Below are 17,619 nucleotides of genomic sequence, written 5' to 3'. Positions count from 1 at the left end.
TCTTTGTTTCGCCTCTTACAATTTCTATAGCCTTTCGCCTGTAGGCGCTCTTTTCTGATGCTTTGCTCGCTTTATGCCATTCCTACTCATATCATCATAGCTAATTTTCTAAGATCTCTTTTCTCTTTAGTTATTGCGCCATTTTTTTAAATATATATTAACCTTAACCCATATCTGTAGAGCATTTTAACCCTAACTTAGTTCAAGAAGTTGGTTTTGTGGAAATTTTGATCCCACCGGGGAAAGGAAAAAAATTTACAGTAAAAAAATTTATTTCTGGTAGAATTGTGAAAAATATTGAACTTAATTTTTCAAGTGATTTAAATTATTTACTTCATTTAATTTCATCCTTTTTTACCGGAAATGAGTTCGTTTATCTGATTAAAAAAACAAGAAAAAAATCCCACATCTTGGAAACGAATATGTATTATTATAATTATAAATTATCTCGTGATTATTTTATTTTCGAATTTTATATTTGCATGATAATTTTTTTAAAAGAAATATTTTTTTAACAAAACGTAATACATTGTAATATATAAATGTTCCGTTACATGAACTTCTCTCAAATTTAATTTTTTTTTAAACATATATTATATATTTAGTTTACATTATGGAACCTCTTATTTCCATGTTATTAACCATTCTAATTTTCTCATTTATCCTCTACCACACTAGTTCGGTGTTCAGATTTTACGTGAAGACTGTCATTTATTTCATGACCATGACTATAGCCCTGGGTACTTGGCCTTTATTCTTGTTCAGAAGGAAAGATCTAAAAAATTTAAGGTATAAAACTAATACTTGATTATCAAAATATTTATAGAATGTTTATTTAAAATATATACCGATTGAATTTGAATTTTAAATAAAATTTTGATAACTCCACTACTCTTTTAAATAAATTGAATTATTACTAGATTTAAAGTTATTAGCCTAATTAGAAAAAGTTATCATAGTGTATAAGCTAGTCATATAACATGTTTTAAATTCTTATAATAATAAAAAAACATTTTACAATTTCAAAGATCGCAGATTCGCTCAGAAGCCACAAACGGGCTGTAAGTTTTTAAATCATGGCAAAGCATAATTTTCTAAAAATTAAAATCAATTTTAATTAAATGAGCATTTAAAAAATCGCATTATATATCATTTAAATTCATTTGTACATATTTTCAATTACCCTCAAAATTATTTATAATAACTGCTAACCTTAGTAAATATTTTTTTTTCGTATTTAACAGGTTTGTCAGTATATTTTATATTATTCCGTATTTTAATATATATTTGTCGCAAAGTATTTTTTTCCCATTATTTTAATTATATTACCAATAAAAATTTATATATTTAAACTATATACGTTTTATTATAAAATATCCATCTAAACACATTTGTGTATTTTATAAAAATAAAAGTGTATACACCCATTTTTTAAAATATAGACTTTCCCTAAAAGTATTTCTCCATAGGCGTTGCATTTCTAAGGGGAATGGGGGCCACCACGTTGAAAAATTTAATTAGAAATCTTTTAAAACTTTATCGAAAAACACGAAATAAGCTTTTCTAATAGAAAAATAAAAATATGGCCAAAACATAATTGCGAAATTTGAAACTTTATCAATTTGTAATTTTAGACTTAATTTTAAAACAGATTTGGACACAACCTTAATTAAATATTTGTTTTCCTAAATTTGTGTATGTAGAAAGGGCAAAACTTTTGTGAATTAGGGTCAATGCAAAAAGTATATGTTTACAGAACCGGGTCGGGTCTAAAAAAATAACATCTGCCAGATAGATTTATTAAAAATAATTTTAAAATTCTATTAATTAATCAGGTGCAAAATCATATAAATATTCATTCATTTACTGCTCATAACGAAATTTAAAAAATCGGGCCCGGATGTATGAAAAGAAAATATTATTATTGTAAGTGTTTCATAAGATAGAAAAACTGAACTTTATTTTTATTTTTTATCATTATATTACAGTTGCATAATTCTTTATTTAAATGGGTATTTATTTTGAAACATTCAAAACTTCACTAAAGCATAGCAAAAATCTAAGAATAATTTATTTTTATAATATCTTAAACCGATACCTGCAGAGGTCAAATTATCAGGTCAGCTTGAATTTTAAAAGGAAGTATTGTATTTTTTATTAAGGTTCCTTTTCAAAAAATTACTTTTAATCCCCACATCACCTGGATTTTCAAAATTTTGATATTTTGTATACTGTATCTATTTTGTAAAGTTAAAAAGAGAAATTTTATGAGAAGTATATGAATGTTAAATAATTCATTATATAATTTTCGACCTGATTAATTAATTCAAATTCAAATTATTTTCAAAAAAGGGACCATTCAAGATTTTATCTAACTCACAAAATTTATGTCCTTCAAAAATTCGGAAACAAGTATTTATTAAATGAAAATAATGAATTTTAGAAATATCATTAAATGTCGCGTCATTAAGTGTCGTCTGACTATATGTCCTAGTGATAAAGTGTAGACGTGATTAGAGGTCTAGCTATCTTCTGCGGGCTAAAAAAATTAACACTGGGTGGGCTAAAATATTTTTAAACGACGAGTGAGAATTTGAAATATTATTATGGCAAAATGAGCAAGAACAGGCATATTTATTTTATAAGTTTAAGTATAAATATATTAAAATAATAAATATAGCCAGACCAACCATTTAAATAATTTTTGCAGGCGGACGGATTGGACAAAATTTTAAATAAGTGGGTTGGTAATCCTTTTTAAAAACCATGGATGAGCTGATGGGGTAAAGTTTTTCATAGCAAAAAGTGGGTGGACTTAGTCTTGATTACATGTCGTTGTGATAAGTGTGAAATGAACAAATGACACAATTGCCCTTTGGCCATATTACATTTTTTACAGTATATTATTAATTAAAAGCTTTTCTTCTGAAAATATAATTTTTATTCGCAGATGAAACCATGGATATATCCATAAAAGGGCAGCTTTCGATATTTTTCGTTAAGTGGAAGAGAATTTAAATATAAATGAAATATATTAAAATTTTATGAAGTATAGGAAACAAATTCTGAACTATTATTTAACGTAATCAAAGATATATTACTTACATATTCTTTAGTCATCAATAAATGCATAGGTTTATATGTTATGATGGAGCTCAAACGTGAGTGAAATGTACGTTGTACAGATCTTACATGAAATCTTGTGGTACAAGATTGATTTTATATTATAAAAATTTGCAATTTTATAGTATTTACTGAAAGATTTATTTTTGTTCAAGATTCTCCCAAACGCAGTGAAATACTTCGTTCTATCCAAGCTGAAAATGATAGTTCAGCTTCTTTAGGGTCATTATTATACACACGCTAGTATGCTAACAATATAGTTAAAATCAATTGAAGTTATGAAATAATCATAAAACTTTATTAGAAATTATAATTATATTTTGCAGTAAGATTGTTACAAGTACAAAATATTTATTAAACCAAATAAAACTTTTTAAAATAATTTTATTTCTTAAAGATAACATTATTTGAAAAAGTATAAGTTTTAAATGCTAAAACCCAAAGTTTTTCATTACATTTTCTAAATATTAAATATAAATAGAAATCCAGATCAATCTAGGTGTAATACAACAAGATGATAGTTTCGATAAGTTTTGGAGAGAAGTTAATATAAAGGCAAAGGAATTAAATTTAGAGGAGCCCTTTTAAAGCAAAACACTAGGATTTATCATACCATTATTTCGGGTCAATTAATGAATATCATAGACATTTATTATAAAGTTTTATTGAAACTACAAAAAATCGTTTCAACAAACCAGTAATTGATTTAATTAATGTTATTGGCGCAATTTGATTTAAAAACTTTATGGAAATCATGTTTTATTTAGTATTGTATTCTATGATGATTCTGAAATGGATAGTCTAATTCTTCATAAAAATATGTTTTTGGGCTACTCAAAGTTATAAAAATATACATTAAATGTTTAGAGGACCTTATAACCAAGCGCATAGCTAGGAATATTCTAAGGAGAGGGGATAATTTTTTTATATTATTATTTGGAACATTAAAAAATTTTAGAATTATATAAAATTTATTAGAATCAATCAATCATATTTACAAAATGAAAATTTCGAACACAAATAATAAAATATCGAAAAATAAGCGAGTATAATATTGTTAAAAAAAATTATAGCTATAATCCCATATGTAAATCACAATAAAATATAGAATCAAACATTTATATTATGATTTAAAAATTTAATAAAATATCGTTCATAAATGGAGATTTAATCTTCTTTTTTGTGCTCCAATTTTCTATTTGTTATTGAGGATTAAATATCTTTATATTTAAGTAGAGCCAGTCCATTCGATCGATTTTCTGATGTACTTTAGAGATAGGATTTTATTCTCCGTAATATAGAAAAGGTGCCCCCTCATTTATCCTTGTTTGTTGCCAAAATATATAGTAATTTTAATGGATTTGGAAAAAATTACAAAATATATTTTAAATTATGCAATGATCTATGGTGCTTTGGAGGAATTATTAAAATAAATCTTTCTCATGCAATATTTGGATTCTGAAATAAATTGGCCATCATCATATATGACCTTCAGATACATATTCTCTGAATAAAAATAAGCGAATATTATTTTTTAAAAAATGTTGCATAAAATTGTGTAATTAAATAATTTATTAATTCAATGCAAAGAAAAAATCGGTTGTCCTATTGAATCTAATAAGGTATACTTCAGATAAAATATCTGGTTAAGGCCATATTGATATTTCTTCAAGGGCATAACCTCTTCTAAATTTAAAAATGTTGTAACAGCCTGATGTCAAAGGCTCCAAGGTGTCAGGCATACTTTTTACAGTTTTTATTCTTCTTGTAGCACAAGAAGTCTTAGAAATAATTCTTTTCAGAAAATGCTTAATGATTACTAACCTACTAAAGACCTTATTTCTTTATTATCTATCTTTTTAGATTTTTCATTTTATTTAATAGTTTTCTTTGCATTTATTATGCATCATATTGCGAAAATGTAAGATCAGTTGTTTAGAAATTTGAATTATTATTGGGTTTGGGTTGTATATATTTTATATTAAATTATATTACCTTTAGGTTTTTGGTTGATAAAATCCATCAGTGTTTAAGGTTTAAAATAATGTAAGAAAAGATGCTTCAAATTTTTGTGGAAAAAAATATTAATACCCAAGAAAGAAATATAAAAATTATTTAATTTTTTGCTAAAATTTAAAATTGAATATAACCTATTTGAAATAGATTATAACCTAGTTGGAATAAAATATTTTGCATTAGAGGTCTGCTACAGGAGCATTTTAGCCCACTCCCTACGCCGGTGAAAAAAAATTTAAAGAATGAGTGGGCGGGTTAAAAAATTAAAAAATGGGTTAGCTGGTTTAAAAAATTTAACTTTTATTTGTTTTTAAATTTAAGTAAAAAATCAAAAAAAAATACGCTTCATTATATTTCAACATTTTTAATACCAAAGTTCAACAATTGAGGAAGCTATTATCGGAAGAAATTATTGATTTAAAAAAATATCGAAAACATGTTGGATTTGATTTGTATGGGAGAATATAACATCGACGTGGATGAAAATCTAATTTTACCCTTTCCCGAAAAACAACGAGAATTCAATTAAAGGGTATTAAATTATAAATAAAATGTTTAAAATAGAAGCATCTATTTCAAAATTAAACCATAGTAGTTAAAAGGAAGGATGTTCACTGTACCTAATGACATGACAAAATATTTAAATCTTAAAGTAACGAGTTTGATTTGTATAATTTAGCAAGGTTTTATATTATTGGTTTAGTTTTTTACAATTTAAAAAAAATTAATTTAAATTTTAAATTACCATTTTTTTATTTATTAATAATGGTTTTTTATTTAAAGATCTCACTTAGCGCCCAATTTTATAATGTTATAAAAACATTGTTCATTTGGCAGCCATTTGAAGGAACAACCTTCATTTCAATAATTTTATGTTTATAATAATTTTAATGTTAAATAATTCATGTACTAACGAAATTTTTTTTACTTTTTATTTAAACCTCATTTACAGTGAAAGAGGGGATATTTTTTACCAGATGTTAAAACAAAAAAATGATATTATTTCATTTTTATTTTAATCATACTTAAACATGAATCTATATTAAATAAGTCAGAGACTTGCAGGCACGGCCCTAAACCCGGCCCGGACCTAAGCCCGGCCGTATTTTAAATTTTTTAAATATACCCGGGCCGTGCCGGGCCTAAAAAAAATTTTTTTAAACATATCCGGGCCGGGCCTAAAAATTTTTTTTTAAATATATCCGGGCCGGGCCTAAGATTGTTAAAACCGGACCGGGCCGGGCCTTAATATTTTTTATAAAAATTTTTACATTATGAGTTAATGGTTATAAGATTATATTATATTATAGTTATGATTAATATAATATTTGATGATGGTTAACACTATCTAACACCCACAGATCGATCTAATTATTAATTTCCTGCAAATTTATTCAAAGTATTAATATATTTTTTTATAATTCATATCTAAATTTTTAGAATATATTTTACCAAAACAAATCATATAAAGGAATATCACTTCTTGAAATTTATAATACCTTTCAAAGCGAAAAAGGAGAAATAAAATTGATTTTACTTAATATAAAGCATTTTTTAATTGAAAAATTTATTTTACACAAGTATCATTTTATTTCTCTTTTTCTCTGTCCCAAATTCAAGCAATTACGTATATAGTCAGGGACAGATCGCAAGATGACGGAAAACTATATAAAAGATTATATTAAATTACAAGAGGCTCAGGAAGTAAATGAAATACCATCGACCAGTCAAATTACGACTGTTGTTAAACAAACTGAATCGTTTTATGACAAATGGGGCGATGGTAATTCTGGTAATATGTCAATACCCGATGATGAATATTATAATTACATAAATAAAAAAATAGATGAAACATTTAAGGTGGATAATTTGTTAGAGTGGTGGGCGGCTCATTAAAGCGAATTTCCAATTTTAGCAAAATTGGCAATTCCTGCTTCAAGTGCAAGCTGTGAGCGGAATTTTTCCACTACGAGAATTCTTGAAGAAAGAAGAAGTAATCTTCAACCTGAAAAGGTAGATATGCTTCTCTTTCTTCATGAAAATCTGTGAATTTTTAATATCTTTTTTGAGTATAGGGTTTCGTCAATCATGCTGTACTTTGCAAACTGTCAAATATTTATTGCATTTATTATATTTACCTTGGAGTCATGAAAGTTTTTAATCCAACATTTTTCATTATTTTTTTTTACAATATTATATAATACAATTATCTTTTTGTTAAAAATTTATATTATAAAATAAATTATATTAATATTGTGCAATTAGATTATATTTTCAAAATACTATTTATTATACATGCATTTTTTTAAATAGCGATTTATTTTTATTTTATAAATTAAATAGTAAATTAAATACAATATATTATATTCTCAAAATATTTTCCATTTTTATAAATTAAATATTAGTTTTATTTTTTTTAAATGTAATATAAAATATAGTATATGACAAATATTATTACCATTTTTATGAATATTAGTTTTATTTTTATAAATGCAATATAAAATATAGTATATGCTCAAAATATCCATTTTTATAAATAACAGTTTTATAATTTTTATAAATTCAATATAATATTCTCGAAATATTAGCTTTTTACATGTATTTTTTAAATAATAAGCGATAATACTCGCTGAAAAATATGTTAAATACCTCATAGGTGAATTTTTGTATATACCAGGTCGAATATAATTTTAAAAAATATCCGGGCCGGGCCTTAAATTTTTAAATCCGGGACGGGCCGTAAAAATTTTTTTTGAAAAATATCCGGGCCGGGCCTAAAAAATTTAAAACCGGGCCGGGCCGTGCAAATGGTACCTCTGCAGGTCTCTGAAATAAGTCTTATATCATTATATCTTATTTTATATATATTCCACTTCTATAATATTCTTCTTTTACTGTATTATCCGCATACAAATTTATTTTAATATTAAATAATACTTTTCTCTTAGTTATTTTAAGAGACTAAGCAGATTGCTATTTTCCTAATTACTCTAATTAGGTCCAATTGCTCAAACATTATCTTTTATAATAAGGAAAAATAGGCCAAATTACATAAGTATTAGCTCTTATAACTGTGATTGTAAAACTGTTTTGATATTCCCTTATTATTCTAATTAAATCTAATAACGCAAACATAAACTTTTATATTCATTATTATTATGAGACTTAAGTGTTAGATATTTGACTTATTGAAAGATTAAATATTCAAATCTAATAAAAAATAACATTTTATTTACTTCTTCCTAAAATTAAAATAATATAAATATTATTCTGATTGTTGCTTAGATTATATCATAATCGGTAACTAGGCAATTATATAGTATTCAAGGTGTACATTAATATTAATAAGATTTAAACTAAATATTAATAAGATTTATAAATTATAAATATAATAAGGGGTGAACTAGATATTACTAAATGTGTAGAGAAAGAAATAAATAAAATAGAAGTAATTTATATTTTTGTTTAAGTGTATTTTGGTACTGAATTCATACTAATTATTATTTGATAGATAATCACTATTTAAATTCTTAGAATAACACCTTTCAATTTGTAATATATTTTTTTTTTTGGATCTTACAGTAAAATAGTTGGAGATAATATAATACATTACTCATATATTTTATGTAAATTCTTTTAACTTAATTCTTCTGGATAAGGTTTTAAATATACCAACTCCAATATGTAGTACCCTTCCTCATAAATTATTATTATACATATAACAATTACCAGTGCAGTGAATAATATGCTTTCCCTTTTATTACTTTCCTGAAGGTTTTAGAAGTAGCTAACTTTTTCTTTTTAGAGATTTTAGGAGTAGGTTTATAGCTTAACTTTACATTAATTTTATTAAATACGTTTTCCCTGTGTATATTGCTTCCACCTTTTACTTTCTTGGAAGTTTTAGAAGTAGTTCTATAGCTTAACGTTACATTTATCTTTCATTATATTACGCTGTTGGGCGCATTCTTATTTCACTATTCTTTAGGCGCCGCCTGATTAATATTTGCATTTATAAAATATACATATTGCTCCTTTTGTTTTTCTGAATATAAAAAATTTTATTTATTTTTTTTTAATTTTCTTTTCTCTCTCCCTTTTGAACACATTAACGATATAATTAAACACATGCATACATAACTACAATTTTGACAAATGTTATCAAAATCGAAAAATAACAATAAATAACGCTCTATATGCTCTTTTTTTAAAAATTATTTCTATAAACATTATCATTTTACATGAATGTTGATCGTCAACATGTTTTCATTTTAATCGTCAATATATTTCTTTAAACCACTAGCTTCTTATAATTTCTTAAAGAAATCTTACCGTCCCGTTTCTCTCTTAATACTTTCTCAAAATAAGGAAAACAAAACAAAACTCTTAAATAAGATTAACAAAAATAATAGTAAAAATTAAAATAATTCTTAAAGTAAGCCTAACGTCTCGTTTCTCCTCAAAATTTATTTTTAAAGAAGTTATAATATTTTTATCATGTTCGAAATTAAGGGACAATTATATATATCCACTTATGATATAAACGGTCTTTATAATAAAATCTCTATCCTTACTAAATTACTCTCTAATGAGAATATGGACATAATCGCCATGGTATTTAAAAAAAACCCCTGGAAAAAAAACCCCGGAAAAAAACCCCCGTAAAAAATCCCCGGAAAATAAACCCCCAGGAAATAAAACCCCCAGGAAATAAAACCCCCGGAAAAAAACCCCTTGGGATTATTTTTATACACTCTCATATTTAAGTATAATCTAGCAATAATTTATATTGAATTGGTATTTAGACAATTGCAAGTTAATAATTTGTTAAAAATATTATTGCTCAGCAACTAGTTAAATGAACAGATATTAAGATGTATTATGATCATTAAGTTTTAAAATGTATTTTTAATCAAAAGAATAAAAATTGTTTATCAATTAAAAACGCTATAATTGGTATTTATTTATAAAATTAAACAATAAAAATTTGGATCTTTATGCCGTATATAAAGACAAAAAAAAATTTTTTTAATTTACAAAAATATTTTATTCATAAAATTTATATTTTATAAAAAAATTTTAATGGATCTTATTCATCCTGGAAAGCTCATATTTGAAGGATATTCTTATACCATACATAAAAAATGCTCAAACAAGATTAGATGGCGCTGCTCAAAATATTCTTCTTTTAAATGCCGAGCAATACTTTTTTCAACACTCGATAATCAAGACCCGGTTCTTGATACAGCTCATAATCATCTATCAAATATTGATGGACTAGTAGCAATGAAATCCATTGCTAACATGAAGAAGCGATGTGCAGACTCTTTAGCAAAACCTCTTCAAATTTATGCAGAGGAAATTGTAAAATTAGACCAAAGAGTTCAGTCGCATATGTCATCGGAAGATTCTATAAAAAGAACTCTAAGGAATCACAAAGCAATGCAACACCCTTCAAATCTTGAAAATTTGGAAGACCTAGTTATTGAAGGTATTAGTTTAAATATAATTATATTTTCATAAAAATTTAATAGGTGATTGGGGAAATTGTGGCTCCCAGAACTCCTTTTATTATTTGATAATGGCCCACAAGCTGAAGAACGCATAATAATGTTCGCAACAGAGGATTCCTTGAATCTAATATCTAATAGGACAGAGTGGTATATACAAGACCGATGAAACTAAGTTTTTTGTGGCATGATGCACGGCTTAGCATTCGTTCCGTTATGTGATATGGGCAATGCAATGACATTCCTGAGATCGGTTACTCCGAGCAATGGTAAGGATATTCTTGATTATTTCATTCTCAATCCCAAACACGTCGAATTGAGCCTCGATTTCCTCCAGAAACCTGAAACGTGAATCAGAGCAATCTCTCAGATGAAGAACGAACAAATAATCAATGCGAAGGTTGGAATCATAGTTTCTCTAATCTGGTTGGGAATAAACACCCATCAATCTGGGTACTCATTAAAAAAATGAAATGCGAGGTGGCTGCCGATGAAACCAAACTTGAAAGATGGCGCGTAGGTAGTTGGACATCGAAAACAAAATCGCAGAGTTCTAACAAAGATTCGGCTAAATAAACTTTGCGAAGAATACCGCGATGGGGTGCGAAGCCTTCCAGATTTTATAAGAGCGATTTCCTTCAATATTCGATGTCAACCCATATAATTATTATTATAAATTATAAAATTTGTATATACATAATCATGATTTACCAATAAAATAAACATTTCTTATTTTGATTTAGTCTATTTAATATCATATTTAAAGATTGTATTTTTACTATAGCAAAATTTTTTTACAATACATAGTTATTTTACTGAGGCATTTTTTCCCAATACCAATTTAAACATCAGTTTTTCTTATTTAAGCATTTTTTTTATGAAGAGTAGGCCAAATAAAAATATGCCTATATTATTAGGTCTTAAGTAAATTCTATATAAATGTAAGAAAATTCTGGGTTTTTTTTCCTGGGGGTTTATTTTCTGGGGGGTTTATTTTCTGGGGGTTTTTTTCCAGGGGTTTTTTTCCGGGATTCAATCGCCATACAAGAAACCCATATGTGCAATGACTTAAAAGCTGTATTTAAAGATTTTACATTGTTAAGTTCTGGAACTAATATGAATAAATGGTCCGGAGTGGCATTTTAAATTAAAAATAATATCTGCCAATATATCAGGAAGTTTATCCCTATTTCGGAAAGAATGGCAGCCCTTTACATTAATACAGCCTTCAAACCTACTATCATCATAAATATTTAATCGCCCCCAACCCTGAGGGAAAGAATGTTTTTTTTTGATGAGTTAAACAACATTATTGATTCACTACCCAAGAGATACAACCTGATTATTCTTGGCGATTTTAATACTAAAATCGGTAAAATGGAGTCTTACTTAACAAACAACACTATTGGTAATGCTACGCTATCTTGCCAAAATAATTCTGACAGCTTGTCTTTATTAGAACTATGTAAAAGTAAGGACCTTAAAATAGAAAATACTTTTTTTCAACATAAGATTCAACACACTTTTACTTTCTATGGAAATAAATATTCCTCACAAATTGATTTTATTTTGTCAAACATTCACAACTGGTTTTTGGATGTGAGAGCGAATACTACAGTCAACATCTCTGACCACAAAATGGTGAAAGGACATTTAATGATCAATAGTGAATTGTGGAGATACAAAAATACTTTATGTGCATCTAAGAGAGTAGCTCCCCGCCAACTAAGCTTTAGGGAAAACTATAATAATTTAAAATGTCCATTAGTCAAAGATAAAATTTTGATTAAGCTCTCTCTAGAAATAAATCGTTTCATTCAAACTAATCGAAATTCAACCCTGGAAAGCTGCTGGAGTGATTTCAAAAACATCCTATTACTCAACTGTTTACCAAAATTAAAGGCCCTCCCCCTAAAGAATGGATATCCCCAACCACAGAATCCAAAATAGCAGAACTAAAAACCAAAAGCTATAGAGATGTGGATCTATGGAAAACTATACAGAGACTTCTAAGGTCAGATAGAAGGAAATATGTGGACAATAGAGCAAATGAAATTGAAGCAGATATGAGATGCAACAGATTATTTGATGCTTATAAGAAATTGAAAATGTTAGAAAAACTTTCAAATTTTAAATGTCTTCCCAGATTAAAAATTGGTGATAATATCATTCGAGACCCTGAAGTCAATCATGTGATACTTCCTACGGAGAATGACCTACTCCCCACCAACTCAAATTTTACTACGTCAGAGATTAAGAAGGCTATACTAAAACTGAAAAATAACAAGGCGGCCAGACTTGATTGCATTAGAGCGGAACACTTAAAAGTCGCTCCAAATTATATCTCAGTGTTTTTACTGATGATGTTTAATAAAATTTGGGTTTCCGGTGTTACTCCAAAAGAATGGAATATATCCTTTATTTGAAACTTCCCAAAAGTTTCCAATCCATCCACTTTTGATGACTATAGGGCGATTGCGCTGACGTCTATAGCATCTAAGGTCTTCATGGTACTTCTAAAAGATAGAATAGTAAACTCTACTAGCCATTTATTATCAAATAACATTTGCGCTTACAGACCAGGTAGAAACATCCTTCAACCCATTTTAGCGCTAAAAATTACCTTACAAAAATGTTTCAAATATAAACTACCTTTTTTCTTCATCTTTGTAGATTTTAAAAAAGCATTTGATTGCATCAAGCATGAAGTTCAATGGAATATCTTAACAGATAGTGGTGTGGACTTGAACATAATAAGAATCCTCAGAAATCATTATGGCTCACTGATGTCTACCTTTAAAGTAGAGAATGTCCAATCTCCTTCCTTTATGGTACGTAAAGGAGTTAAACAAGGATGTGTTCTGTCTCCTATCCTATTTAATATTGTTATGAATAAAATTATCGCAGATACACTAGGAGCGTTTAACTTACTAAATCTATCTCACCAAGATAATCTGTACTTAAAACACCGTATCATATCCTATGCTGATGATATTGTAATCATTACGAAATCTATGAGGGAAGTTATATGTATCCTCGATATCCTTAAATCATATAGCAGCGAAATCGGACTTATGATTAACTTTAAAAAAACAGTTATAATGCCCTCTCCGTGGGTAGAGATAAATCCAAACTATACTGCTGAAAGATTAGGGATTAATTTAGTTGAGGAATTCAAATATCTTGGAGTAAATCTAGACAACAAAGGACATATAAAGAACGAAATAGAATTAAAACTCAAACATGCAAAGTCGATATTCTACAAATATTTTAAACTATGGATAACAAGGGAAATATCAGTCAAAAGTAGACTATAGCTGTTCAATTCGTTGATCATCCCCATTCTTCTATACGGAAACGATATCTGGGATGTAAATAAAACTCAAACTAAAAAACTTCAAGTCTTTATCTATAGATGCCTAAGACTTATAAATGGATATATATATCCTAGAGTCATTACAAATATTAGTCTATGGAAACTATCCAAACACATTCCAGTCGTAGTACAGAAAGAAAAGAAGAATTCAATTATTTGCGCATATTCTGAGAAATGCGGGAAATAATTTGGCCTATGAAGCTCTGGACTGGCTACCGATCTACAAAAACAAAAGATACTGTAATTATAAAACATACTGGTTAAATAAAACTATATTTGACATTCTGAATTTGAATATAAGCCTAACTCAATTTACACATCTGAATAATAGTAAAAGTTCAATCAATAAACTTCTTAAAATGAAAACCAACTACCTTATAGATCGATAGTTTTTCCTATGTATTCATTCAATCCCTTTGTGAGGTTTTAGAAATTTCATTTTCCTCTTTACCATTTTCAAGCCCATTCCAAAAATTTTCTACATAAACTTTATATTTCTAAACCTAATACTGTACACTCATTGGATGGTTATTCGATTTATTATTGCTCAACGTAAGTTTTCTTTAACCTGAGTTTTAGCATACTACTCTAACATTATGTTATTATATTTTTTAAGCTGAGTTATTATTTATTTCTCAATATTATTTCAAACAAAATCAATATAGCCAATATTATCCTTCCATAATCTAGTTTTATTTTAATCGGGCATGGGCTTTTTATTTAATAGATGAATATTATAATCATTTCTTATTTCTAGGTTCTTATTTCTAGGTTCTTATTTCTAGGTTCTTATTTCTAGGTTCTTATTTCTAGGTTTCTCACAATGCAAATTGAAAGTAAAATTAACATAGCCAATATAGCCCCTCCATAAATAAACTTTTATTTAATCGGGCATGGGCCTTTTGACCTCTCCTTTTACTTTCCCATGGGCGTTTAAGTAAGGAGCTTTGCCTCTTGCGCGCACAGGTAACTGCGGCCTGCCCAAAAAACGTGGATGGTTTTCTCTTAGTTAGTTAAATATTTCCTCTTTTTATCCCAGTTAGATGGGCTCTTATAAGAGAACCAATAGTTGCTCTGTTTGACATCTTAGGGCTAGTGCGCTTAATATCACGTATCACGTAAAAAAATATTAAACAACTTTTTCAAAAAATGTCGCACTTGAGGTTTATAATTAAAAAAAAAATTTTAACATAAAAAAACATATTTTTTCACTTATTTTTTTACATATCATTTACATAATTTAATATATTTGTATATTTAATTTAATATTAATTATTTTTCAATCTTTACATATAATGTTTAATATAGACTACATAATTTATAATTTTAATAACTCTCCTTTACTCCCAACTACTTCTGTAAATTATTCTTTGCCAATCTCAATTGGGAATGATATGGAATTATCAATCACATTCTAACATTTCTGCAAATAATAATTCTTTAGCAACTATTAATGAAAAAAATCATTCAAGTATCCTCAAAAGAACATACAATTGTTGGAACAAAGATAAAATTGAAATGGTAATGAAAATTTTAGCAATGCCAGAGGAAGAACAGATGAAGATTAAGGACATTGCAAAATTTGTTAATATGTTGAAGGCCTCAATACATAAAATAAAACGGGATACATTCCCAGAAATTATTGGAGAGCCCTTAAAAGAATTTTCTCTTAAACAAAGAGGGAGAAAAATAAAAGACACAGCAAACATTGAAAGGCAGATTATGGACCTGCTAATGAACAATACCTTCACGGTGAAGGATATAATTGAGAATTTGCCTTCTGGTTCGCCAAAAAATACTGGAACCATAAGGAAATATATCAAAAACATCCGATGGTCCAAAAAAAGAGCTGGGAAAAAACCGGATCGCAGGAGTACACCAGGAGCTATCAATAATCGACAGGTGTATTTCCGCAAATTGCTGAACATCTCCAGAGAAAGACTCTATTTTCTCAACGAAACAAGCATCAATTTTCATGTTGTACCTGTCTATGCTTGGGTACCACTCAATGTGAGACCCTCAATAAAGGTTCCACCCTCAAAAGGGAAAAATGTAAGTGTACTTTGCACTATAGGAATTTGTGGAGTTATACATTATAAAATTATCGAAGGATCATATAATGATATATTATTCCGTGATTCCTTAATGGAGATTATTAGTATGTTAGTATGTTACCACCTGATGCCATCTTAGTTATGGATAATGCTTCAATTCATAAAAGTCATCTAATTGATGCCTATAAAGAGAGAATAGAGTATCTTCCCCCATATTCACCACAATTGAACCCATTTGGAAATTTTTCGGGGTCTTCAAAAACAAATATAGCTCATTAACAGACCAAGCACAAGGCAACACATAATAACCAATATTAATCAAATTATGCATCGATTTATTCCTTATGATTGTACAAATTTTTATGATATGCAACAATATTTGGAACGGGCTATCGTGGACTACCAATTGACTAAAGTAATCTAATTATATAATAAATTATGATTAACATTTTTTAATATTTTAATTAAATAGGTACTACTAAGCAAGCAATTTCGTTGACTATGAATACTTTTAGAACAAAGGAAGGCAAGTAAAAAAAGTACAAAATGTAAAAATTAATTCTTTTTATTTTATTTTTATAACTGCTAATACTAAAAATTTATATATATATATATACAATTTTAATTTACACTTTTTACATAAGTCTTTAAAAGGTTAAATTTTAACAAATAAAATTTAAGAAAATTAGGAAAATATAAAATTTAAAGGTCATTAAATTACAAAGTATAAAATATATAAAGTTTATGCAAAATTTATATATTAACATTTCCCTCTTTTTTTAATGTCTTCTTTCCTCAGTTTCTTATCTTCACTTCCAGTCATTCGTTTCTCAATTGCTCCATTAGTCATTTGTTCGTATATCTTTAGATTGTTTGCTTGACCATCTGATTATCGTTTGTTGAATCGATTATCGAACGTCATGAAACATCTTTGGTTGAACATTGCTTGTTGATTTGCTGTTTGTATTGATCATCCCATTTCTCTTTCAAAATTTTATATAAATATTTTTTACAAAATTTTATTTATTTATAACAATCATTTTCTATGTCGTATTCATATTCTCGCTTTAGAACTTGACTTTGAATTTTGAACTTGACTTTGAATTCTAATCATTCGCTTGTACATCATCCTCACATTAGCTTGTTCATCTCGTTATTTATTATCATTTTTATTTATTTATCAATGTATATATTATGATCAATATATCTCAAATAAAATAATTTATGGAATAATTGAAATGATAATGGAATAAATAATTTATCAGAATCATTCATAAGAATAAGAATCATAATTTGGAATATAGAATAATAGAATATTTGAAATTGTTTCTTTTTATATAATAATTTTATTTATTTATTATTTAATTATTTTTATTTTTAAATTTTACACCTTTATTTTTCAATTTAAACAATTTTTTTATATCATAATTTCTTTTCAACTTGTTCTTTATAAAAAAATTTCTCTTTTTCCTTCCATCTTCAATAGTGTTGTTAATCGGCTTAGCCGAGTCGGCTCGAACAGAGCTCACCCAAATTTTGG

At 27.2% G+C, this 17,619-nt stretch overlaps 1 protein-coding gene across 1 annotated transcript in view; it reads left to right on the top strand.

Moving 5' to 3' along the window:
• The first annotated feature begins 628 nt into the window (after positions 1–628).
• Positions 629–17,619, top strand: part of LOC135922026 (1-acyl-sn-glycerol-3-phosphate acyltransferase beta-like) — a 45,657-nt gene continuing 28,666 nt past the window's right edge. Inside the window, exons 1-2 of the mRNA XM_065456430.1 lie at positions 629–633; positions 679–789. Of these exons, the coding sequence (XP_065312502.1) occupies positions 719–789 (71 nt within the window). The 5' untranslated portion in view covers positions 629–633; positions 679–718. The remainder of the gene's footprint in view (positions 634–678; positions 790–17,619) is intronic.

The sequence above is a fragment of the Gordionus sp. m RMFG-2023 genome, chromosome 1 (assembly GCF_954871325.1).
Source record: "Gordionus sp. m RMFG-2023 chromosome 1, tfGorSpeb1-WG-v2, whole genome shotgun sequence".
In the NCBI taxonomy this organism is placed as follows: domain Eukaryota; kingdom Metazoa; phylum Nematomorpha; class Gordioida; order Chordodea; family Parachordodidae; genus Gordionus; species Gordionus sp. m RMFG-2023.
This window is presented reverse-complemented; position numbering and strand designations above follow the sequence as displayed.